The sequence below is a fragment of the Bos taurus genome, chromosome 20, assembly GCF_002263795.3.
Source record: "Bos taurus isolate L1 Dominette 01449 registration number 42190680 breed Hereford chromosome 20, ARS-UCD2.0, whole genome shotgun sequence".
Lineage (NCBI taxonomy): Eukaryota > Metazoa > Chordata > Mammalia > Artiodactyla > Bovidae > Bos > Bos taurus.
In genome coordinates this window covers 59,299,106-59,326,329 of record NC_037347.1, presented here as the reverse complement: position 1 = coordinate 59,326,329, position 27,224 = coordinate 59,299,106, and the positions used below count along the sequence as shown (strand labels likewise).

The 27,224-nt window shown below is 41.2% G+C and overlaps 1 protein-coding gene across 2 annotated transcripts in view; it reads right to left on the bottom strand.

Annotated features, from left to right (window-relative positions):
- DNAH5 (dynein axonemal heavy chain 5) overlaps nucleotides 1-27,224 on the bottom strand; it is a 332,322-nt gene that overhangs the window by 164,815 nt on the left and 140,283 nt on the right. For both annotated transcript variants that reach the window (XM_024981527.2, XM_015459121.3), the window contains exons 31-35: nucleotides 25,274-25,437; nucleotides 23,257-23,413; nucleotides 17,115-17,327; nucleotides 15,754-15,978; nucleotides 14,192-14,364 (exon numbers count right to left, since the gene is read on the bottom strand). In XM_024981527.2, the coding sequence (XP_024837295.1) occupies nucleotides 14,192-14,364; nucleotides 15,754-15,978; nucleotides 17,115-17,327; nucleotides 23,257-23,413; nucleotides 25,274-25,437 (932 nt within the window). The remainder of the gene's footprint in view (nucleotides 1-14,191; nucleotides 14,365-15,753; nucleotides 15,979-17,114; nucleotides 17,328-23,256; nucleotides 23,414-25,273; nucleotides 25,438-27,224) is intronic.

Genomic DNA, 27,224 nt, shown 5'->3' with positions numbered 1-27,224 from the left:
CTCTCAGAATCCTCCTCTCTGGAATCCATTTTGACTGAACAATGTGGACACCACCAGAAAGAACCCTGAGTCAGAATGATTGCTCAAAGACAACCCAAAAGCTAATCCCATCACCATAAAACTCAAGACTGTGAGCCACGAGGCAGAGCGGTTCTCCTAGGTTCCCCTACCCTACTGCTCTCCACCGGGCACCATCCCAATACAGTCTTTTGCATTGTCAGTATGTGTGTCTCCTCAGACAATTCATTTCCAAGTGCTAGGCAAGAGCCCACTCTCAAGCCATAGAAGGGGTTTTCCTTCCTTCAACACAACTACACCATGTCATTTAAACCCCACTGAAGTTGAACGGTTCTATGAAGACCTACAAGACCTTTTAGAACTAACACCCAAAAAAAGATGTCCTTTTCATTATAGGGGACTGGAATGAAAAGTAGGAAGTCAAGAAACACCTGGAGTAACAGGCAAATTTGGCCTTGGAATACGGAATGAAGCAGGACAAAGCCTGACAGAATTTTGCCAAGAGAACTCACTGGTCATAGCAAACACCCTCTTCCAACAACACAAGAGAAGACTCTATACATGAACATCACCAGATGGTCAACACCGAAATCAGATTGATTATATTCTTTGCAGCCAAAGAAGGAGAAGCTCTATACAGTTAGGAAAAACAAGACCAGGAGCTGACTGTGACTCAGATCATGAACTCCTTATTGCCAAATTCAGACTTAAATTGAAGAAAGTAGGGAAAACCACTAGACCATTCAGGTATGACCTAAATCAAATCCCTTATGATTACACAGTGGAAGTGAGAAATAGATTTAAGGGACTAGATCTGATAGATAGAGTGCCTGATGAACTATGGAATGAGGTTCATGACATTGTACAGGAGACAGGGATCAAGACCATTCCCATGGAAAAGAAATGCAAAAAAGCAAAATGGCTGTCTGGGGAGGCCTTACAAATAGCTGTGAAAAGAAGAGAAGTGAAAAGCAAAGGAGAAAAGGAAAGATATAAGCATCTGAATGCAGAGTTCCAAAGAATAGCAAGGAGAGATAAGAAAGCCTTCCTCAGAGATCAATGCAAAGAAATAGAGGAAAACAACAGAATGGGAAAGACTAGAGATCTCTTCAAGAAAATTAGAGATACCAAGGGAACATTTCATGCAAAGATGGCCTCGATAAAGGACAGAAATGGTATGGCCCTAACAGAAGCAGAAGATATTAGGAAGAGGTGGCAAGAATACACAGAAGAACTGTACAAAAAAGATCTTCATGACCCAGATGATCACGATGGTGTGATCACTGACCTAGAGCCAGGCATCCTGGAATGTGAAGTCAAGTGGGCCTTAGAAAGCATCACTATGAACAAAGCTAGTGCAGGTGATGGAATTCCAGTTGAGCTATTCCAAATCCTGAAAGATGATGCTGTGAAAGTGGTGCACTCAATATGCCAGCAAATTTGGAAAACTCAGCAGTGGCCATAGGACTGGAAAAGGTCAGTTTTCATTCCAATTCCAAAGAAAGGCAAAAGAATGCTCAAACTGCCGCACAATTGAACTCATCTCACATGCTACTAAAGTAATGCTCAAAATTCTCCAAGCCAGGCTTCAGCAATAAGTGAACCATGAATTTCCAGATGTTCAAGCTGGTTTTAGAAAAGGCAGAGGAACTAGAGATCAAATTGCCAACATCCACTGGATCGTTGAAAAAGCAAGACAGTTCCAGAAAAACATCTATTTCTGCTTTATTGACTATGCCAAAGCCTTTGACTGTGTGGATCACAATAAACTGTGGAAAATTCTTCAAGAGATGGGAATATCATACCACCCAACCTGCCTCTTGAGAAACCTATATGCAGGTCAGGAAGCAACAGTTAGAACTGGACATGGAACAACAGACTGGTTCCAAATAAGAAAAGGAGTACATCAAGGCTGTATATTGTCACCCTGCTTATTTAACTTCTATGCAGAGTACATCATGAGAAACGCTGGACTGGAAGAAACACGAGCTGGAATCAAGATTGCCGGGAGAAATATCAATAACCTCAGATATGCAGATGACACCACCCTTATGGCAGAAAGTGAAGAGGAACTAAAAAACCTCTTGATGAAAATGAAAGAGGAGAGTTAAAAAGCTGGCTTAAATCTCAACATTCAGAAAACTAAGATCATGGCATCATGGGAAATAGATGGGGAAACAGTGTCAGACTTTATTTTGGGGGGCTCCAAAATCACTGCATATGGTGATTACAGCCATGAAATTAAAAGACGCTTATTCCTTGGAAGGAAAGTTATGACCAACCTAGATAGCATATTCAAAAGCAGAGACATTACTTTGTCAACAAAGGCCCGTCTAGTCAAGGCTATGGTTTTTCCTGTGGTCATGTATGGATGTGAGAGTTGGACTGTGAAGAAGGGTGAGCGCCGAAGAGTTGATGCTTTTGAACTGGTGTTGGAGAAGACTCTTGAGAGTCCCTTGGACTGCAAGGAGATCCAACCAGTCCATTCTAAAGGAGATCAGCCCTGGGATTTCTTTGGAAGGAATGATGCTAAAGCTGAAACTCCAGTACTTTGGCCACCTCATGCGAAGAGTTGACTGATTGGAAAAGACTCTGATGCTGGGAGGGATTGGGGGCAGGAGGAGAAGGGGACGACAGAGGATGAGATGGCTGGATGGCATCACTGACTCGATGGACGTGAGTTTGAGTGAACTCTGGGAGTTGGTGATGGACGGGAGGCCTGGAGCGGTGCAATTCATGGGGTTGCAAAGAGTTGGACACGACTGAGCAACTGAACTGAACTGAACTGAAACCCTGTGGGAAAGTCAGTTATGTTCCTCATTTTATAGATAAGGAGAAAGGCTTAGATGGAATAGTTTTTCTCAGGGTCACAGCAGTGGGGGAGCTGAGATTTGAGTCAGTTTTTGTGGCCAATAGCCCTCTCGCTTCCCACTTCTAGGACAGACCCACACTCTCAGGGTCAGGAATAAATCTTCAGGAACTCTGGCCACCCAGATGCTCTGTCTTGCAAAGATCCCTCTTTATTATGGGATCATTTGGGTTTATATTTAAACTGAAGAAATGGCAAGCTGTTAGACTGTCAGAAAGAAATCACATTATTTACATAAAAAATGGGCATCCATGCTAGGTGATTTCTTCAAAAGGGGGGACTTCAGTCCAAGTGATACCAAGCAGGACCCTGTAGGGTACTAGGCACAAAAGCCTTTCTGTGTTCCCCATGTCTTGAATACAGGAAATAGGCTTCATTCAGCCTCAAGACCTTCCCTGAGTTCCAAGGGGCAGATTCAAGCAGTTTTTAAACTGGGAAGGGATGGAACATGGGGACAAAGGAAGAAGAGTCAAGAGTAACAGGAGTGCAACCTTGGGGCAGAATCCTGGTTCCCTGTCAAGGGATACATGTAACAATATCTTTGAGCTGCTTTGCAGATGTTGAAACCCCCACCAGGTAGAAGATAAAATGGTATGGTGCCCACAAGCACCTAGACTGCAGCCCAGTTAGAACCAGAAGGTTCATGATGCTGACTTCCACTTATCTTGCCAGCAACCAATGAGAAGAAGATCCACAAACTCATGAGGATCTCTTGAACCATGAATATAAAACTTCTCGCTAGCCCCTCCAGGTTCAGGCACAGTTTTGAGGACATTCGCCTGCTGTGGCCCCCTTTGCTTGGCAAAGCAATAAAGCTATTCTTTTCTACTTCACCCAAAATTCCACCTCTGAGAATTAATTAGGTGTTGGGGTATAGAGGCTGGATTTGGCTTCAGAACCACTATGCTGGCACCCAAACCCTCTAGGATTTGCCTTTCAGAGGCAAGTGTGGATCTGCCAAAGCATCTTCAAGTACCTATTGACATAACTCTCCCCAGAGCATCCTACATGTATGTCTACCTCAGCCCTCCCTCTCTGCTTTCCTATCTCTTTGGCTGCTTTCAAAAATGTCATCACTCATGAAGGGTTCTGGACTTTTATATGATCTAGTAGCTTTTAGCGGCCAGGTGGCACTGGCAATAAAAAGAATCTGCCTGCTAATGCAGGAGACACAAGAGATGCAGGTTTGGCCCCTGGGTCAGGAAGATCCCCTGGAGTAGGAAATGGCAACCTACTCCAGTATTCTTGCCTGGAGAATCCCACGGACAGAGGAGCCTGGTGAGCTACAGTCCATGGGGTGGCAAAAAGTCAGATACGACTAAGCACGTGCGCACACACACACACACACACACACACACAGCAACTCTACTGCAGTTTCCTGCCTCCCTACCAGAGGACCATAAGCTCTCTGCTGTCAGGAACTACGTCTAGTTCACACTTTTATCCCCAGCCACTTGCCTAAACTGACACCTCGTATTCTATGAACATTTGTGAATAAATGGCTTGAACTGGTCCAGCCATACACTCATCTGCTTCCTTTTGTTCCAGTAGCTACAGGAATTAGAGGTGCAGAATGTGACCATGGCACCAAATGAACAATGATCAACTCCATGACCCAGGGCTCATTAGCACGCAATTATCGTATTAGGTATTCATAGCTCTCTATACACATTTCACCACACATAAACCAGAAGTGCTTCCAGCTTCTATTATTAAACAGTATTGATTCTAAAATGCTGAAAAACGCCAACACAACAGGCGTCCATGAAGCAGGAAGTCCATTTTCTTTGTTAAGAACTTGATTTAATTATAGACTATTTAATTATAGGACATGCTTAAAGAGATATGAAAGTAAAGGTTGGCAAAGAATTTGTTATCAATGATTAACTAAATATCGAAAACACAACCCAGTCAAAAAAGGGACAAAAGGCCTAAACAGATGTTCTTCCAAAGAAGACATACAGGCACATGAAAAGATACTGAATATTGTTAATTATTAATGAAATGCAAACCAAAACTGCAATAGGTATCACCTCACACAGATCAGAACGGCCACCAGTAATGATGGCCATTACAGTAATGAATGCTGGAGAAGGTGTGGAGAAAAGGGAACCTTCCCACACTGTTGGCGGGAATGTAAATTGGTGCAGTCACTATGGAAAACAGTCTGGAGGTTCCTTAAAAAATTAAAAATAGAGTTACCATATGGTCCAGCTATCCCACTCTAGAGCATATATCCTGAAAAGATGAAAACTCTAATTCAAAAAGATACATGCACCCCAATGTTCATAGCAGTGCTATTTGCAATAGCCAAGACATGGAAACAAGCCAAGTGCTCATCAACAAATGACTGGCTTAAGAAGGTGTAGGGTGTATACATATACATGTATATATACTGGAATATTATTCATTTATAAAAAAAAAACTAATTGTTGTATTGGTTTTGCCATACTTCAACATGAATCCACCATGGGTGTATATGTGTTCCCAAATCAATACAATATTGTAATGTAATTAGCCTCCAATTAAAATAAATAAATTTAAATTAAAAAAAAAACTAATGAACTAGTACCATATGCAGCAATGTGGTGTACCTAGAGAATATTACACTTACTGCAGTAAGTCAGAGAAAGGCAAATACGATGTTATATCACTTTTGTGGAATCTAAAAAGTATACAATTGAATCTGTATGCAAAACAGAAATAGACTCACAGACACAGAAAACAAATTTATGGTAACCAAAGGGTAGAGAGAGGAAGGGACAAATTATGGGATTAACTGACACATGCTACTGTACATAAAACAGACAAGCCAAAAGTATTTACTGTATAGCACAGGGAATTATATTCAATATTTTGTAATAACCTATAATGGAATATAATCTGAAAAAAATAACTGAATGAATTTGCTTTACACTTAAAACTAACACAATATTATAAATCGATTGTACTCAAATTGTAATAATTTGAAACAAAAAAGAAAAGCAATAGTCATGTTAACATTATTAATGATGATTTAGATTTACTCGGTGGCAGGACCAGAGCTGGGTCCCAACCTACAGTACCTCCAGTCCACACAATGATTGCAAAAGAAGAGAATCAGAAAGGTTAGCTCTCCTGGCCAAAGTACAGTGGCCAAGACCCAGATAAAACTCAGGAAAGCTATGAGAATATGTCAGAGAAAGACACATGTCATGAGGACTGTCTGTCTTTTTTATTAAGAAGACAAAATGCCTCTATCCGTCTTCAATCTCTGCTGCCCTCGGTCTTAAGTGACAGTGGTACTAAGACTCCCTCCAGTCTTCTCGACTTGTGTTTAGAAGCAAAACAAAGGACTGGTCATGGAAAATAGCATGAGCTATTAGAAAAAGGCAGTATATGTTTTTAGCATATTTATTGACTATTTTATCATCTGAAATATTTGCAGCTCCATCCGCATGACGTCAGGCTTCCCAGACACAACTGCTAACAACATTGTTGAATTTTCACAGGGCAGTCAGTGAAAAGCTGAGAAGACATCAAGGCCTCTGGCCTTTGTCTTATTTAAGTATTAATCTTAGTGAGTAATTCTTTGTAAAAAGGCAGCCACTCTTGCAATGGACTTGCAAAGAGTGACTCACTTCTACCATAATCAACTCAGAGTAAAAACCAACAAGTGAACATTTATCATGAAACACATTGAAACAAACTTCCGAATCACCTCCACTTATTAACTTATAAATACCCACTTTGCTTTTAGCAAGGAATAGCAAAGAATAGCAAGGAGAGATAAGAAAGCCTTCCTCAGAGATCAATGCAAAGAAATAGAGGAAAACAACAGAATGGGAAAGACTAGAGATCTCTTCAAGAAAATTAGAGATACCAAGGGAACATTTCATGCAAAGATGGGCTCGATAAAGGACAGAAATGGTATGGCCCTAACAGAAGCAGAAGATATTAGGAAGAGGTGGCAAGAATACACAGAAGAACTGTACAAAAAAAATCTTCACGACCCAGATAATCACGATGGTGTGATCACTCGCCTAGAGCCAGACATCCTGGAATGTGAAGTCAAGTGGGCCTTAGAAAGCATCACTATGAACAAAGCTAGTGGAGTTGATGGAATTCCAGTTGAGCTATTTCAAATCCTGAAGGATGATGCTGTGAAAGTGGTGCACTCAATATGCCAGCAAATTTGGAAAACTCAGCAGTGGCCACAGGACTGGAAAAGGTCAGTTTTTATTCCAATCCCAAAGAAAGGCAATGCCAAAGGATGCTCAAACTGCTGCACAATTGCACTCATCTCACATGCTAGTAAAGTAATGCTCAAAATTCTCCAAGCCAGGTTTCAGAAATATGTGAACTGTGAACTTCCAGATGTTCAAGCTGGTTTTATAAAAGGCAGAGGAACCAGAGATCAAATTGTCAACATCCGCTGGATCATGGAAAAAGCAAGACAGTTCCAGAAAAACATCTATTTCTGCTTTATTGACTATACGAAAGCCTTTGACTGTGTGGATCACAATAAACTGTGGAAAATTCTGAAAGAGATGGGAATACCAGACCACCTGACCTGCCTTTTGAGAAACCTATATGCAGGTCAGGAAGCAACAGTTAGAACTGGACATGGAACAACAGACTGGTTCCAAATAGGAAAAGAAGTACATCAAGGCTGTATATTGTCACCCTGCTTATTTAATTTCTATGCAGAGCACATCATGAGAAATGCTGGGCTGGAAGAAACACAAGCTGGAATCAAGATTGCCGGGAGAAATATCAATAACATCAGATATGCAGATGACACCACCCTTATGGCAGAAAGTGAAGAGGAACTAAAAAGCCTCGTGATGAAGGTGAAAGAGGAGAGTGAAAAAGTTGGCTTAAAACTCAACATTCAGAAAACTAAGATCATGGCATCTGGTCCCATCACTTCATGGGAAATAGATGGGGAAAGAGTGGAAATGGTGTCAGACTTTATTTTTTTGGGCTCCAAAATCACTGCAGATGGTGACTGCAGCCATGAAATTAAAAGATGATTACTCCTTGGAAGAAAAGTTATGACCAACCTAGATAGCATATTCAAAAGCAGAGACATTACTTTGTCAACAAAGGTTCGTCTAGTCAAGGCTATGGTTTTTCCTGTGGTCATGTATGGATGTGAGAGTTGGACTGTGAAGAAGGCTGAGCGCCGAAGAATTGATGCTTTTGAACTGTGGTGTTGGAGAAGACTCTTGAGAGTCCCTTGGACTGCAAGGAGATCCAACCAGTCCATTCTAAAGGAGATCAGCCCTGGGATTTCTTTGGAAGGAATGACGCTAAAGCTGAAACTCCAGTACGTTGGCCACCTCATGCGAAGAGTTGACTCATTGGAAAAGTCTCTGATGCTGGGAGGGATTGGGGGAACGAGGGAAAGGGGACAACATAGGATGAGATGGGTGGATGGCGTCACTGACTCGATGGACATGAGTCTGAGTGAACTCCGGGAGTTGGTGATGGACAGGGAGGCCTGGTGTGCTGCAATTCATGGGGTCGCAAAGAGTCAGACATGACTGAGTGACTGAACTGAACTTGATTTTAAAGCTCTCAAGTTTTTTGATACAGAAAGATGTATAAGATAATGAATACAGTGAAAAAATCAAGTCACAAAAAAGTTTGTATAATCAAATACCTTTATGTGAAAGTCAGATTTTTGACATGTAAGCATTTACAATTTCTTAGAAAATAAACTATTAATCATTGAAAAATAGAAAAAATTTCCCCTCACACTTTAAACTTTATCTTTCTGTACTATTTAAGTTTTTTACCACAAAGATGCAACTTTGAAAATAAACATTTTTCAATTTATTTGGGAAATTTTATTTAGAACCTGTTACGCAACAGAAGATGCTTGAGAGTCCCTTAGACAGCAATGAGATCAAACCACTCAATCTTAAGGGAAATCAACCCTGAATACTCATTGGAAGGACTGATGCTGAAGCTGAAGCTGCAATATTTTGGCCACCTGATGTGAACAGCTGACTCATTGGAAAAGATCCTGATACTGGGAAAGATTGAAGGCAGGAGGAGAAGGAGACAACAGAGGATGAGGTGGTTGGATGGTATCACAGATTCAGTAGACGTGAACTCAGGCAAACTCTGGGATACGGTGAGGGACAGACAGGCCTGGCATGCTACAGTCCATGGGGTCACAAAGATGTGGACAAAACTGAGCGACTGAACAACAACAACAAATGGAACAGAACCGTTCTAGGAGCAGTGAATAAATCACAAAAAGTCTATACCTTATAGAACTGATATCCTAAAGGAAGGAAATAAACTATTTAAAAATAGAAAACAGAAAAAATAAAGCTGGGTTAGGGAGTGTGGGGTGGGGATTTGCTGATTCAAATGTGTCAGGACCAAAGACCCATGTGCAGAGACATCTGATCAGAGACCTGGAGGACAGGAAGTGAGCTATGCCAGTGTCACAGGGGAAAGGGTTCCAGGTGAAGGCAACAGCAAGTGCAAAGGTCCTGAGGCAGCTGTGTGCTGAGACTGCTCAAGAAACAGCCAGGGAACAAGTAGCTGGAGCTGAATGCGGAAGGAGAGACAGTAGGTAGCAGGGACCGATCATGGCAGGTCATAGAAGTCAGTGCGAGGACACTTGCTTTTACCTTGGGTGAGACAGAAAGACAAAGAAGATCAAGGCAAAGGGATGACAGGATATGGCTAATATTCCAGCATCTGAATTGAGAACAGACTGTCGGGAACAATGGCAGAAGCGGAAGACCAGATAAAAGACTACTGCAATCATCCAGCCTAGAGATGATGGTGGCTGAGACTGTGATAACAGCACAGGGGAGAAAAGTGGTCACATCCTAGGTGAATTCTAAAAGTGTTGGTGCCCAAACTTCATGACAGATTGGATAATAAAATGAGAGAAAAAGAAAGGCATCAAGGATGCTCCAAGGATTTTGGCTTGAGCAACTGAAGAATGGAATCACCATTTGCAAAGATGGAGAAGATGGCAGGAGAGCAGGTTTGTGAGGGGACAAGCAAACATAAGTGTGAATTTCCAGTACGCATCTGAGTAAACATGTCATGTAGGCAAGTGGCTGTATGTGTTGAGTTCAAGGGAAGAAGCCCCAGCAGGGTTCAAGACTGGGGAGTCCACATCTAAATGATACTTAAAACCACATGAGATCATCTCAGGAGTGAGTATAGATGGAAAAGAGAAGAGCCCTGGTGTGCTGTATGCTTAGAAGTCAGGATACTAAAGAGGAACCATAGGAGAGCATATGAAGGGACAGGCAGAAAAGAAGGAACCAAGGGTGTCATGACCTGGAAGCCACATGAAGAAAGGGCATCAAAAAGGAGAGAGTGGGACTTCCCTGGAGATCCAGTGGTCGAGAATCTGCCTGCCAATGCAGGCGACATGGGTTTGATCCTTGCTCTGGGAAGATCCCACATGCCACAGGGCCACTAAAGCCTGAGCACCACAACTACTGAAACTCACATGCCTAGAGCCTGTGCTCTGCCACAAGAGAGGCCACTGCAATGAGAAGCCCATGCACCGCAACGAGGGAGTAGCCCCACACCCCACAACTAGAGAAAAGCCCACGCAGCAAGGGAGACCCAGCACAGCCAAACACACAAAAAGAAATTAAATAATTAATTAATTGAAAAGAGAGAGGGAGTGACCACCTATGTAAATGCTGCTGACCGGTCAAGGAAGGGCAGAACTAAAAATGACCGCTGGATTTAGCAACACAAAGATCTGGGTGATGGCTCTACCAGGGGAAGAAAGTGTGATGTGCAGAATAACGGCACCCCCCAAAAAAATATCCATGTCCTAATCCCTGAAAACACGTTCCCTGCAAACATGACTGGTCAAGGAAGGGCAAAACTAAAAAACCACTGGATTTAGCAACACGAAGATCTGGGTGACGGCTCTGCCGTCACCCAAGAAAGTGTGATGTGCAGAATAACTGCCCCCCAAAAAACTATCCATGTCCTAATCCCTGCAAACACGTTCCCTTACACAGCTAAAGGGACTTTGAAGATGCAATTAATGTGAAAGGCCTTGATATGGGAAGGTGATCCTGGATTAGAAGTGGACCCTATCTAATCTCATGAGTTCTTGAAAAGGGGAAGAGGGAAGCAGAAGAGTGGGTGAGAGACATGAGATGGGAAAAGGAGATCAGACAGGTCTCAAACCACAGTTGTGGCTGATAGGAGGGAGGAAGGGGCCAGAAAACAACGTAAACAGCAGCCCCCAAATGCTGGGAACAGCCCTCAGCTGACAGTCAGCAGGGAAGTGGCAGCAAAGGTCCTGCAACAGTAAGAGAAAGAATTCTGCCAACCAATTGAAAGAACAAGGGGCAGGGTCTCCGCAGAGACCCCGGAGAGAACTCACTTCTGCTGACACCTAAGGTTAGTCCAACAAGATGTGTGTCAGACTTCTGACACATGGAAACCCAAAGTAATTGATTTGTGTGGTTTAAGCTTCTAAATGCTTGGTCATTTGTTATGACAGCAATAGAAACTAATACACAGAGCCTGAATGGAGTGAATTCAAGGTCAAATAGGTGGACAAAAACTGCATTTTCGAAACAGAGACATAGAGATGTAGAGAGCAAACGTATGGACACTAAGGTGGAAAGCGGGGGTGGAGTGAATTAGGAGATCGGGATTGACATATACACACTACTGATAAAATGTATAAAGTAGAAAGCTAATGAGAATCTACTGTAGAGCACAGGGAACTCTATTTAATGCTCTATAGTGACCTAAACGGGAAGGAAAATCAAAAAAAGAGGGGATACCTATAGCTGATCTGGGGCCTCCCAGGTGGCTCGGTGCGTAAAGAATCTACCTGCAGTGCAGGAGCTGTAGAGACATGGGTTTGATTCCTGGGTCAGGAAGATCCCCTGGAGGAAGGCATGACAACCCACTCCAGTATCCTTGCATGGGAAATCCCATGGACAGAGGAGCCTGGCGGGGTTGCAAAGAGTCAGACACAACTAAAGCGACTTATGTGATGAAGCAGGCATAGCTGATTTACTTTATTGTACAACAGAAATTAACACAAATTATAAAGTAACTATACTATACTCCAATAAAATTTAAGTTTTAAAAACTGCTTTTGAGGAGTTTTGATGTCAGCACAGAAATGGGAAGGAAACCAGAGCTTCACAGTAGGATTTCCTGCCTGGAAGCAATTACAGCATGCTGTACATTGATGAGAATGATCCAGTAGAAAGTGAAAATTAATGATGCTCCCAGAGACAAATAGCTGTGCCAGCAGAGGCGCTGGCTTTGAATGACAGCACAAAACCCATCCCATAAACCGAGAGAGAGAGTGGATGGCACAAGGCCAGGTCCCTTGGTTGGCAGACGTGACGAGGAACAAGTGCAGGTCCTTTTATCTTCTCAGCGAAACAGAAACCAGGACTTGGGTAGAGAAAAGAAGAGAGGAAAAGGTTTGAGGTTTGAAAGGACAGATGGTGTGAAATAACTTTTACAGGTGTTTCAAGGAATTCTCCGCCTTTTGTCACTATTCACCTCTCTACTTCAAAGAGGAAAACTCCAAACGAACGTCTGACAGTATCCAGGGGAAACCACCTTTGATGAGACATAAGAAGGAATACAGAGCATGAAGACAAGACAACGTGGGGGAAAGGACACAGTGAAACCTCCTGCTACTCCTCTATCCTCCGGTAAAAGTGAGCATTTCATTTGGTATCATGACTGAGCAGAAGGTGCAATCTCGCAAACAGGGTTATTACATCAAACTTTTAAATTTTGTTTGATAATATATATAGATATAGATATAGATGCATGCGTGCTAAGGTGCTTCAGTCATGTTCAGCTCTTGCAACACTATGGAATGTATCCCCCAGGCTCCTCTGTCCATGGAATTCTCCAGGCAAGAATACTGGAGTGGGTTGGTATGCCCTCCTCCAGGGGAACTTCCTGGCCCAGGGATTAAATCCATGTCTCCTATGTCTCTTGCATTCGCAGGTAGGTGTTTTACCACTAGCGCCACCTGGGATGCCCATATATATATATACAAATGGGATCCTAGTTCCCCAATTAGGGATTGGACCACAACCCCCTGAATTGGAAGCTTGGAATCTTAATCGTAACCACTGGACCACCAGGGATAATATTTTCAATCTAACAGCCCAGAGGTTCATTCTGTGAAAATGACTGCTATTCAGGTCAGCTTCTTCTTAACAAATGTTGATTTTAACACTCACCCATTTGGTTCAAAATTAGTATCAAAGCATCCCTGAACAGCACATATACAATGGTGGATGCCACCAAGTTCAAATCAGACTGTTAGCCATGGAGGAAGGACCTCTGGAGATAAACTGGTTCATCTTATAGATGAAGAAACTGGGTCCAGAGAAGCTACATGTTGGCTCTGGCTAACACAGTGGTTAATAACAGGCAGGGGGCAGGACAAGTCAATGTCCACTCCATCACTTCTCACCAGTGCATGCGTTCACACTCAGTCATGTCTGACTCTTTGCAACCCTATGGACCGAACCCACCAGGTTCCTCTGTCCATTGAATACTCCAGGTAAGAATACTGGAGTGGGCTGCCATTTCTTACTCCAGGGCATCTTCCTCTAAACTGGGAATGGAACCTGCATCTCTTATGTTTACTGCCCTGGCAGGCAGATTCTTTATTACTAAGCCACCAGAGAACCAGCATTCACATTTAATGTCTTTCCTGCTTGAAAAAAAAAAAAAAAAAAACTGTATTGCCTCTGTAATGATGAAAGTGCCACAGTCCCCTGATGCAGCCCTCAAAACCCATGGTGATTTGCACTTGATACATAGCAACGAATTCATTTTTTTTCCTTTGATGTCCACTGAGGTCATTTAGGGCTTCCCAGGTGGCACAGTGGTAGAGAAACCACCTGCCAATGCAGGAGACACAAGAGACATGAGTTTGATTAGGGAAGATCCCCTGGAGGAGGAACTGGTAACCCACTCCAGTATCCTTGCCTGGAAAATCCCATGGACAGAGGTGCCTGGTGGCTAGAGTCCATGGGGTCACAGAGAGTCGGACACGGCTGAGCAACTGAGAAGCAGCAGCAGAGGTCATTTAAACTTAGCTTCTGTAAGATGGAAGGCAAAGGAACCAAAGTCTGTTTCGGTCACAAGCCTCCTAAACCCCACGTGAAGATACGTGGGTAAAGCTCAAAACACCGAATTTCAAAGAGTTTCGTATAAAAGAGGCCATCAGTCAAAATCTGCTGCACACCTGGAGAGAATGAAAATGTGGGAGGTAGGGGAGAGAGAGGCTGAGGAATCATAGAATCTTTCCATCACCTGTCTGTGAGCGGTGTTATGACAAGCCTGTCAGTGCAGCCTAGAAATTCATTCTGGTAGATGAATGGCACGTCTGTGATGTGAACCATCATCTTGTCAGAATCTTCGTTAAAATAAAACCTGCACTGTTTCAGCCACTCAAAGTCCGAAGGGCTCTTGATATGCATGTGACACTGAAATGCAGAAGGTGTATGTTAAAACCAAGAGGAGACCCATTCATTAACTATACACATCAGCATCCAGGTAGATCGAATGTGAAGTAATGGAACTCAGAGACAACCCAACTGGTTGGGAGATGCCAATTACCATCCAACCCATTCATTTATTGATCAGCAAAAACAACAACAAAAAAAGAGATTCTTTCAAAGATATGAGAAAAGGAAAATTCAGGAGAAACACTTAATTGTGCCCCTCAATTTAAATAACATACTCTATTTTAATAGAATGAAGTAAGAAACTTCATTCTTCAATGCCCAATTCCACAGTACTAACCATGAAATACAATCTATGAAAACCATTTTTGGCTTACCAAGATAGAATTAAACAATCCCATCAGGGGAAAAAAAAGTCATCTCTTCTGGTAATAACTAAGTACATTGTTGGGGGTTTTACAATCCGTTAATTATCCTTGCTAGGATTTGAAGCAGGCCAAAATTTCTAACATCTAAATGGCAGGTTAATGCCCAGCGATGCTTCTGTATGAATTTTTTCAACCAAAATTTTAAGCCACTTTAATCATTTTTTTTACAAATAAGAAATCTAAAATTACCCTGAGCCCTTTATTTCTCAGAAAGGCAAACAGTATGCTTAACTATTAGGAGAGGAGATTAGCACATAACAGCCTGAATGTGCCACCTTTATTTCCATTACATCAGAACCAACCTTTCATAATCTTTTTTACATAATGGGGTGAGACATGATCCAGAAAATTATTATGAAAATAAGAGCTTCATGCCTCTTATCTAATGTCATATTTTATAGTAGAGGGCAAATTTCATTTCACATTTCCTATTCTCAACAGCTACCAAACTCTCTTTCTCATCCCTGATCTTTCTTTAAAGGCAAAAGTCTGCATGACAACTGAATGTCATGAACTACATGAGAAAGACCATTTGCAATCAACAAATGTAGCAAAATTTGTTAAATATGTGATTTGTGTTCATAAAAACCCTCAAAACTACTAAGCACTTCTACTAGTAATATCACTTATCATTTCTGCATCAAGAGATTAGTCATCTTCAATTTAATAACCAAAAGAAGCATAAGACAAGTGAGAGCTCTCGATGACGCTACATGACATTTCAGCATTAAAAATGATCATGTAAAGAATTTCAAAATAAAGTCTCATTGCCTCCATAACACCTTAGCTCAGATCATCAGAAAATGGCCGAAAATCCGGCTAAAGACTGAAAAGAAAATCTGACAATTTCTCTTCATAAAGATGCTCTTTGCCTGAATTTTATCTTTTCTTGAATTCATTCACACTATTCCTGGTGGGTAAACACAGAGAGTGTCTAGTATTTGTTCTTCTGTATATGCCACAGCATTTATAAAGCATTTACCAGGTCATCAAAGATATCTCGCTGGTGCACATGAATAGTAATCAGAGTCTCATATTTAACTCGCTCCACGGAGCTCAGGTCCTTGGTTGTCATGTCTATCAACGTGGTCAGTAGCTCCAGGAAAGACTGATTGGTTTTCTGCATGATTTTTTTATCAAACTTGGCATTTCGAAGGGCCTCTTCTGAATCCCGTGTCCATATCATTTGAATTCCTAATAATCCAACCTTACGGAAACAAAAAAGGCTTTATGAGTGTATGGCATATGAATATATTTAAATAGAAATTACAACAGTTGTGATTATTATGCAAATGCCAAGCCATCCTGTATTACACCAGCTTGACGGGTTGCTTCAAAATCTATGGAAACCCTATGCATATTGTTTACCTGACAATTAAACATATACAGCCTTGTGACATGGCTACAATTTTTTTCATCTCCCTTAAAGTCATACCTCTCCCTCAACAGATTTTAAGTTACTGACATGGAAAGAATATGTCTTCAACTTACTTTCATCAAACCAACAAAGGGTTTATACACTGTAATCACAAAATCTTTATCGATCACATCACTAAGGAAATATCATTTTCTGTATTTTATTGTTAAAATGTAGTTGTCATTTTTCTAGTAAAACACAGGACATTTTATGATTTATGTACTAAAGAAATTCAGTAGGAAAAAAATATTTTAAATTAAAGAAATTATATTCACTCCCACTCCTTTGCTGCCCAGCACGTAGGACCGTTGGTACCATCTTTCTAGACTCCATGTATATATGCATTAATATATAATATCTGTCTCTCTCTTTCTGACTTACTTCAGGAGAGGGTGGGTTGCTTTGAGAGAATAGTATTGAAACATATACAATACCATATGTAACATAGATAGCTAGTGGGAGTTTGATGTGTGATTCAGGGCACCCAAAGCCAGTGCTCTGTGGAAGGATGGGGTGGGGGAAAAGGAAGGATGCGGGTTCAGGAGGAGGGAACACATATATGCCTATGGCCAATTCATGCTGATGTTTGGCAAAAATCATCACGATATTGTGATGATTTAATATTAATTACCCTCCAATTAAAATTTTAAAAAAGAAAAATAAATACTTTCTTACATACTAAAAAAATAAAATATACCAATATTTCTATAGCATAAATATATATGTAAAAACATAGATATATAACAGCAACAATCTGTAGTTGAAATCTTTAAACTTATCTATATTTAACAAATTCTTATGAAAATCTCAATATTGTTCTGGAGTTAAATTATAGTCAGTTGTGTCATTTATAATAGACAGCAAATAAGATCTAAAATGACTCTTCTGTTAAAAAAAAAAAAACTTTCCAATTTCAATACACTGACCTGAGCAGGGAAGGAAGAAAGAAATTCAATCAGTTGGAAACCTGTTTCTTGAATATTTGCTGCTGCCTGGCGAATCACAAGATGTAATGAGGCCTGAGATTCCTCCAGGAGAGAATTAAGCCAAACTTCCACATTGCCCTCTGCCATCACGGGTTTATGCAATTCAACTGTCTCACCCTCTCGAGAGGAAATTGACAGAATGCGATCATAGATCTGTGTTAGAAGCCCAAGAAAAGCTATATTTATATAAAGAATGAATTTCTCCATTGCCCACTTGTCAATGTTATCCTTCCTGTAGAAATTTAAGCTATATATTATAAAATAAAAGGCAAAGGATGATACAAATTCAATTTCAAAACAATTTTTTCAAAAGATAGCCATGAAATCAAAAAGGGAATACTAAATCAATTTCAAATACTCTATGCTTAAGAAGGAAAATTTTGTTTTGTAAGAGAAATATTCAATACAAATGTGATCATCAAAAAGTCTCTAAAGTTTCCCCAGATAAAATGGGACTCTCTGAGAGTCAGCCATCCATACCACCAGCTTTGATAAGGATTGACCTTATGAAATTAAAAGATGCTTACTCCTTGGAAGGAAAGTTATGACCAACCTAGATAGCATATTCAAAAGCAGAGACATTCCTTTGCCAACAAAGGTTCGTCTAATCAAGGCTATGGTTTTTCCTGTGGTCATGTATGGATGTGAGAGTTGGACTGTGAAGAAGGCTGAGCACCGAAGAATTGATGCTTTTGAACTGTGGTGTTGAAGAAGACTCTTGAGAGTCCCTTGGACTGCAAGGAGATCCAACCAGTCCATTCTAAAGGAGATCAGCCCTGGGATTTCTTTGGAAGGAATGATGCTAAAGCCGAAAGTGCAGTACTTTGGCCACCTCATGTGAAGAGTTGACTCACTCTGATGCTGGGAGGGATTGGGGGCAAGAGGAGAAGGGGACAACAGAGGATGAGATGGCTGGATAGCATCACTGACTCGATGGATGTGAGTCTGAGTGAACTCTGGGAGTTGGTGATGGACACGGAGGCCTGGCATGCTGCGATTCATGGGGTCGCAAAGAGTCAGACACGACTGAGCGACTGATCTGATCTGATCTGATCTGACCTTAGCAATCACCTGGTCAAAATGATCAATGCAAACATGTCACATGGCGATTCCATTCTACACTAAACATTATGCTCTTTACAGAGGCTGTTGGTTGTACATAATATATTCTAATGCAAACCCAGCTCCTAGTCTGGTGATATCACTTTCATTTCCATGCAGTATGGCATAATGAGAATGTCTGCAGCATTTGGAGTTCAAAACACAGTTCAGGTGGTGCTGTACTACCCACTGCGTGCAGTGTTGGAAGACAGATCTCTGAGACTAAACTTCCTGTTTGCAATTAGTCCTTAAAAATCCTGACTGTCTTACTTTCCTACTCACCTTACCAGCCATTCATGCCAATTAAGCAAAATATAGTTGGCTCTCCACATCCATGAGTTCCAAATCCAAGAACCCAAACAACCTCTGATCAACAATATTTGGAAAAAAAATTCCAGAAAGTTCCAAAAAGCAAAACTTGAATTTGCCACATACTGGCAACTATTTACACAGGATTTACATTATATGGTAAATAATCTAGGGACTATGCATTGTTGTTGTTCAGTCACTTAGCTGTGTCCAATTCTTTGAGACCCCGTGGACTGCAGCACGCAAGGCTCCTCTGTCCTTCACCATCTCCTAGAGTTTGCTCACATCCGTGTCCATTGAGTCATTGATGCTATCTAACCATCTCATCCTCTACTGCCCCCTTCTCTTTTGGCCTTCAGTCTTTCCCAGCATCAGGGTCTTTTCCAATGAGTCAGTTCTCATTACATGGCCAAAGAATTGGAGCTTTAGCTTCAGTATCAGTCATTCCAATGAATATTCAGGGTTTTTTTCCTTTAGGATGGACTGGTTTGATCTCCTTGCTGTCCAAGGGGTTCTCAAGAGTCTTCTCCAACACCACAATTCAAAAATAACAGTTCTTCAGTGCTCAGCCTTCTTTATGATCCAACTCTCACATCCATACATGACAACTAGAAAAACCATAGCTTTGCCTATACAGACCTTTGTCAGCAAAGTGATGTCTTTGCTTTTTAATATGCTGTCTAGGTTTGTCATAGCTTTCCTTCCAAGGAGCAATCCATAGGTATATTCAAATACTACCACATTTTATATAAGAGACTTAAGCCTTCACGAATTTTGGTATTCTCCGGTGTCCTGGAACCAATCCTCTCCACAGTTACTGAGGAACAACTATGATGCCAATTATAAAATAAAGGCAAATGTTTGTTTTGTTTTTGTTCTCTAATAAATGGAATATTGTTCCCTTGGGCTCAGATTAGTCTGCATTAATTAAATGCTCCTTAGTTGTCCACAGAAGTTATCTACCACGAAGCTGATGAGTCTTGAGTTTCAGGGTCCCTCCTTGCACAACCTTCTAGGTCCTGAATATAAATTTGTATTTATAATATTATAAGATTTAGGATCCACAAAACCAGGATCAACTCCTCGTCATTAGAAACCTTATGGCAGAAACAGCAACAAGAAAAAAAAAAGCAATTCTACTTATTTTTAAGCAGTAATTGCTATGAACAGAGGCTGAAAATGAGGATGTTTCAATTATCTTCAATGTACAATCAGACAATGAGAGGCTTTGCTCTGGGACCATAAAGTCCTGGGGCTAAAGCAGAAGGATTTGAGCAAAACATCAAGCAGAACCTCCCAGCCAATTCAATCCCTTCATTCAACCCATAGATCCAGTAGATCTACAAGAAACATTGATTTTTTTTTAACCATTCAATCCACACTGTCTCTTCTCACACTCCACTAATGCTCTTTGTTGTAACAACTCAGCCTTTTCCATCCTGACTTTGCAATCACTTTCAACGCTGATTTCCTTGCCCCCTGTTCCATTCCAACTCCTACCCTGACACAGAAGATCTTTCTGAAACACAAATCAGGCCACTTCTCTGCTGAAAACCTCTCCTGCCTTTTGTCACATTCATGATGAAGTACATCCCATAGTATAATACACTTGGCCCTCTGGAATATGGTCCATGCCTCTTTCTCCTCCTTTTCCCTTTGCTCATCAGCCTGTGTTGTGGGTTCAACTGTGTCCTCCAAAATATATATTGAAGCCTCAAGTCCTAGTAACTGTGAACAGACCATGCATGGCATCCACTCAGTCATGTCCAACTCTTTGCGACCCCATGGACTATAGCCTGCCAGACTCCTCTGTCCATGGAATTCTCCAGGCAGGAAAGAATACTGGACTGGGTAGCCATTCCCTTCTTCAGGACATCTTCCCAACCCAGGGATCAAACCTGGGTCTCCTGAATTGTAGCAGATTATTTACCATCTGAGCCACAAAGGAAGCCCCTAGTACCTGTGAATGAGACTTTATTTGGAAATAGGGTGTTTGCAGATGTACTCGAGATGAAGTCACCTTGAATGGCAGTGGACTCAAATCCAATAACTGGCATCCTTAGAAGAAGGAGAGCTAGATGCAGACACACAGAGAGAAAGTCTTGTGAAGACAAAGGTGGGGATGGAAGTGCTGTGTCCACACCCAAGGAACACCAAGGATTGCTGACCACCAGCAGAACTAAGAGACAGGCAGACCCTCCCTCAGAGCCTCCAGTAGGAATCAACCCTGCCAACATCTTAGTTTGGATGTCTAGCCTCCAGAACCATGAGAGAATAATTTTCTGTTTTAATTCATGGAAGCCCTGAGAAAGTAATACACTGCTCACATACTCACACTTCTGACATCCCAGGCTGCCCATACCCCAGGGCCCTTGCACTTGCCCTTGCTCTAAGCAGAGGTCAGGGGGGTCCCATCCCTACCTGCCTGATATGTTTCACTCCCCTTCCAAAAACCAGTTCAAACATCATGGTCTCCTGCAGGAAGCCTTCTGGTATACCCCTCACTTGCAGGTTAGGGCTCCCTGACAGGCATTCCCATGCTTGTGCATCACATGAACACATGCATGCATGCTATGCTCAGTCATGTCCAACTCTCTGCAGCCCTATGGGCTATAGCCTGCCAGGCTCCTCTGTCCATGGGATTCTCCAAGCAAGAATAATGGAGTGGGTTGCAGGAGCTGCCCTGGTGGCTCAGATGGTAAACAATCTGCCTGCAATACAGGAGACCCAGGTTCACTCCCTGGGTTGGGAAGATCCCCTGGAGAAGGAAATGGCAACCCACTCTAGTATTCTTAGCTGGAGAATCCCCTGGACAAAGGAGCTTGGTGGGCTACAGTCCATGGGGTTGCAAAGAGGCTGACACAACTGAGCGACGAACACATGAGCACAGCAAATCAAAAATATCAACAGTTAAATGGCCAAATTTCTCTTGAATGTTGTGCTGCATAAAAACAGCTGCAATATGGGTTACAATATATTCTTCCTCGGAACCCCAGGACTGACATTATGCCAGTAAGAGGTTAAAAGACAGGCTTCTAATGGCTTCCAAGAATCCACCTGCCAATGTAGGGGACACAAGAGACAAAGGTTCAATCCCTGGGTCAGGAAGAATCCCTGGAGAAGAAAAGGCAACCTGCTGCAATATTCTTGCCTGGAAAATTCCATGGAAAGAGGGGCATAGTGGGCTAAAACCCATGGGGTGACAAAGAGTCAGACATGACTGGGCACATACATGCCACAGTGAACTAACTCTACCGCTGCAGGAGCTGCACTCTGCAGACCCCACCAGAGCACGAGTTCCCCAGGGTGGTATATTCCCACTGCTAAGCACAACATCCAGTCTATGGTATTTGCTCAACAAATGTGAACTGCATTCTAGATGAACAGATAAATAATACTGAGGTTTGTATGAAGCACCATAGAGGAACTGAGTATGTTATCCAGCTGGAAGGGTCATTTTGTAGGGAATTTGGGGGTGAAGGGGTGAATTAGATAATCTCTTCTAGCAGCCGTGCAAATGTAGTTTTCCTCACATTGAATGACTTCTTTTGGGTCTCATGAATGTCACCATTCTTGTAACTTATTCAGAGTGTTTGAAAAAAAAAAAGAAAGAAAGAAACGTTTTCAATGGAGCATGATGAAAAACATTGAGGATCATTATATCAAAACTGTCCAAAGCCTCATTAAAACAATTAAATCAGGGAATTTCCTGGTGGTCCAGTGGTTAGGATTTAGTGCTTTCATAGCCATGCCCTGGGTTCAGTTCCTGGTCTGGGAACTCCCACATACCATGCAGTGCAGCCATAAAATAAAATAAAAATAAAATAGATAAGGATATAAATGCTGACTAATCACTGGAAGGACTGATGCTGAAGCTGAAGCTCCAATACTCTGGCCACCTGATGTGAAGAACCAACTCATTGGAAAAGACCCTGATGCTGGGAAAGATTGAAGGCAGAAGAAGGGGACGACAGAGGATGAGATGGTTGGATGGCATCACCGACTCAATGGACATGAGTTTGAGCAAGCTCCAGGAGGTAGTAGTGAAAGACAGAGGAGCTTGGCATGCTGCAGTTCCTGGGGCTGCAAACATTGGAAAAGACCCTGATGCTGGGAAAGATTGAAGGCAGAAGAAGGGGACGACAGAGGATGAGATGGTTGGATGGCATCACCGACTCAATGGACATGAGTTTGAGCAAGCTCCAGGAGGTAGTAGTGAAAGACAGAGGAGCTTGGCATGCTGCAGTTCCTGGGGCTGCAAAGAGTCGGAGAGTCGGACACAATTTATCAACTGAACAACAACAAAGATAAAATAAAATAATCAAACAACTGTGGCAATTCTGTTCAATCAAAGCACTTTGATAAACAATTACTAACAGCTTTTTGCTGTGTCAAATTTCTAAACAATTAACTTGACATGTAAAGCCATGAATGCTACATACAAAGCATTCTTAATCAGATTTAAATGATTTGTTATTCACATCTATACTTTAGATATTAAAACATCACAAGGTCTGAAGGCAAACAGGGCCCAAATGTATCTTTTTAGTCATTTGGTAATGCTTAATGGAAAGGGAGGTAATCCTTAAAACACTATTGGAGAGCTATAAATAAAGACAGTTGAGATTCCAGGATATGTAAATCACCAGCCAGCAAAGAGAATTAGGCAAACCTTTTCATGGAACTTGACAGTCTTAATGTTGTCGAACACATTCAGTAAATGGGCTTGTATCGTATGTGGGTCTGATGCCTGACCCAGAATCTCCAGAAGAGCGGGGTCCGAGACGAAGAAGAACCGGGGAAAGCAAAGTCGTTTTTTCTCCAAGTATCTAAGTGGGGAGGAAAAGGTAAACTTCATAAACACACAAAACTAGCCTTTCTAGGAATACATTAATTTAGATGGAAACAGGGAAAAGACTTTGAGAGAAACTAATTTTCCCACGCAAAGTCTGTTTGTTCTGTTTTCTTTTGTTACTAATTTTGCCAAGTGGGATTACATATTCTATTGGGAGACTGTATTTTTTCCAAAATTGATAGAATTTATTCATTTTTCACAAATATAATGCATATATTTGACTTCACCTGAAAATGTTTGTATTTTGTAGAGGACAGGAAAAATTACACACAGGGAGCTTTTTTTGGTTTTGTGTTTGTTTTGTTTGCAAGTGTCATGCTATGTCAGCTAAAGGCTGACAATTCCAATTCTCAGGATTGTGTCTTTTTTTTTTTTTTTTTTAATTTAGCTATGCTGGATCTTAGTTTCAGTACACAGGATCTTAGTTGCAGCATGTGGGGTCTAGTTCCCCAACCAGGGATCGAACCCTGGCCCCCTGCACTGGGAGCTCAGAGTCTTAACCACTGGACCACCAAGGAAGTCACAGGACTGTATCTTAAAAGAATCCAATGAATCAATCGCTGAAGCAGAAGCAAAATCCAGCTACATGGAAGGATGGGTTTGACTCTGTTCTCTGCCTCCAGAAGCTACCAAAACCCCGTGAATGTTTTTCATTCTATCATCACCCTATTTTGCTGCACTTTCACTTCTATATTTAACATATTTCTACTTCAGTGATTTTACCATGATTAACCAAAGAGTGAGAAAATTATTTATTACTCTTGGAATTCATCCAGGCTTCACATATATCACTGTGGGCGTGTCTGCATATATTGACAGGTATTAGGTTGGGCTCCTGTTTTTGTATAATCCTGACTGCTTGTGTATACTACACAGTTCATCTTGTTCTTCAGTTAGACAGGTCAGTCACTCAGTGGTGTCCGAATCTGCGACCCCATGGACCTCAGCAAACCAGGCTTCCCTGTCCTTCACCCACTTCCGGAGCTTTCTCAAACTCATGTCCAGCGAATTGGTGAGGCCATCCAACCATCTCATCCTCTGCTGCCCCCTTCTCCTTCTGCCTTTAATCTTTCCCAGCATCAGGATCTTTTCCAATGAGTCAGTTCTTTGCATCAGGTGGCCAGAGTATTGGTGCTTTGGCTTCAGCATCAGTCCTTCCAATGAATATTCAGGACTGATTTTCTTTAGGACTGACTGGTTGGATCTCCTTGCAGTCCAAGGGACTCTCGAGAGTCTTCTCCAACACCACAGTTCAAAAGCATCAATTCTTTGGTGCTCAGCTTTCTTCATGGTCCAACTCTCACATCCATACATGACTATTGGAAAAACCATAGCTTTGACTAGATGAACATTCGCCAGCAAAATAATGTCTCTGCTTTTTAAAATGTTGTCTAGGTTGGTCATATCTTTTCTTCCAAGGAGAAAGCATCTTTTACTTTCATGGCTGCAGTCACCATCCATCTTCTCAGTTCTCTATCTTGTTCTTAGTTGAGTTTAATGAAATAATTTGCTTCTTCAGATGTTTATCCAAGAAAGGTATCAGAAAAACAGATATATTCATTTTAAAAACAAGGACTGTATGAAAATATTTGCAAGATCTTGTCCCAGTGATGAAAGAAGCTGTTAATCTTATAATTTCAATATCAGAGAAATCAATTAATTGTAACTGATTGGAGAGTGGGTAAAGCTCCAAATGCTCAGTTTTATCTATGCCACAATGTTGGTCATGATTAAAGTCTAAGCAAAAGGAAACCAATTGGCTAATCCCGTCTAGTTTCTCTGGTCCCTTTCATCTCTAGGATGCTAAGAGCCTTCACAAACCCAGTGAACTTACCCCGTAAGGGATTTCTGGCAGATTTCCAACTGGTCCAGCAAGTGTGGTAACAGCTGCCCCATGGTCTCATCTCCAACACAGCACTGAACCACGTTAGGCATCTCATGTGCCCGAGTCATGATCTTCACCCAAGATTTATCGATGTTGGAAAAGCGCTTGGCTTCCTATGAGAACAAGGTAACAAAGCACACTTGGACACATCTGTGACCCCAAGGATAGAGTGTTTCACATACCTCCCTCTAAGGCTGGACTTCTGACCAGTCTGGATATCCGCATACACCTGAAATGTTAGATGTGCTCTATTTCAATTCTTCCTGGGCCTTTTGCACCATAGCATCCTTCATGTATGGATATGAGAGCTGGACCATAAAGAAAGCTGAGCACTGAAGAATTGATGCTTTCGATCTGTGGTATTGGAGAAGACTCTCAAGAGTCCCTTGGACTACAAGGAGATCCAACCAGCCAATCCTAAAGGAAATCAGTTCTGAATATTCATTGGAAGGACTGATGCTGAAGCTGAAGCTCCAATACTTTGGCCACCTGATGTGAAAAACTGACTCCTTGGAAAAGACCCAGATGCTGGGAAAGATTGAAGGCTGAAGAAGGGAATGACAGAGGATGAGATGGTTGTATGGCATCACCGACTCGATGGACATTATTTTGAGCAAGCTCCGGGAGTTGGTGATGGACAGGGAAGCCTGGCGTGCTGCAGCCCATGGGGTCACAAAGAGTGGGACACATCTGAGCAACTGAACTGAACTGAACTGATTCCTTCTTAAATAATAATCTTCATCTCAAACCTGGGACTGACATTATGTTAACTGAAAACAGGAAGTAGATATAAAAATAATAATACAATATAAGATAATCTGGGAGAAAAGGACCCTCCCAATAATTTTCAATTATCTCCAGATTAAATGAATCTTATGCTTTTCAAGCTTTCTACACTGAGCATTGAATCATTTGTGTATTTAGAAAAATGGACATTTTAAAATTTTATAATTAAAATTAATTATAATGTAACCTTAATATTTTGAAATATTTTTGAATAGACTTTTTTGGGAAAAATGGAAAATGCACAGTTTATTTTGAGAGAGTAGGAATATTTTTTATTTTCTTTCTTAAAATTTTCTGCATTTTACCAATGAGCACATATATCAAATATGAGACCAAGAAACTCCACCTAGCTCCTCCAACATTATATGTGAAAGTTTCCATTATTAAGTCCAATTTGAGACTCTTCTTCACCAATCAAGAAGAAAAACATGCCCAAATATAAGTGCAAAAATAAATACTTAAAATTTTAATGAATGGATATATTTCATTGGTAGCACACACACACATAAATCTGCTAATAGATCTGTCCTGTATAATTAAACTGAAAGCTAACCAAAGAGAAAGCTAAGGAAACCAAAGTGAACACTCAACATTATCATGCTTCTAAAACTCTTATTGTTAAAATGTTATAATTTTGCAAACAATTAAAGGATATTGGACAAGACTCCTTGAAATCTGGTAAAAAAGAAAAAATGTTAATCTCAAAATACACTCCATACGTACCTAGTGATATGATTACAATTTGTTGAGGAAAAACATACTCAACATCTTGATAAGAGGCCCGTGTTTTTTGGGAGTATTTCCTTGCAGATTCCCACCCCTCAATTTTACACTACAGACATAATTGGGTATATTTTATAGTGTGAGTTATTTTAAGCTGTCAGTAATAGAACAAATTATCCTACCATTGTCAAGATAACAACTCTGTAATTCCACAGTGTTCCAATTTCCACCTTCAAATTATCTGAAGAAGTATATCAATTATGCAGGCATTCATTCTTTGATTTTTAACCCTCCATTTCCTATAAAACTTCATGATTTTAAGGCATTCTTACTCTTATTTCCATGCCCCTCTCTTCCACAATTTCTTTCTCTCTCTCTCTTAAGAATAGTT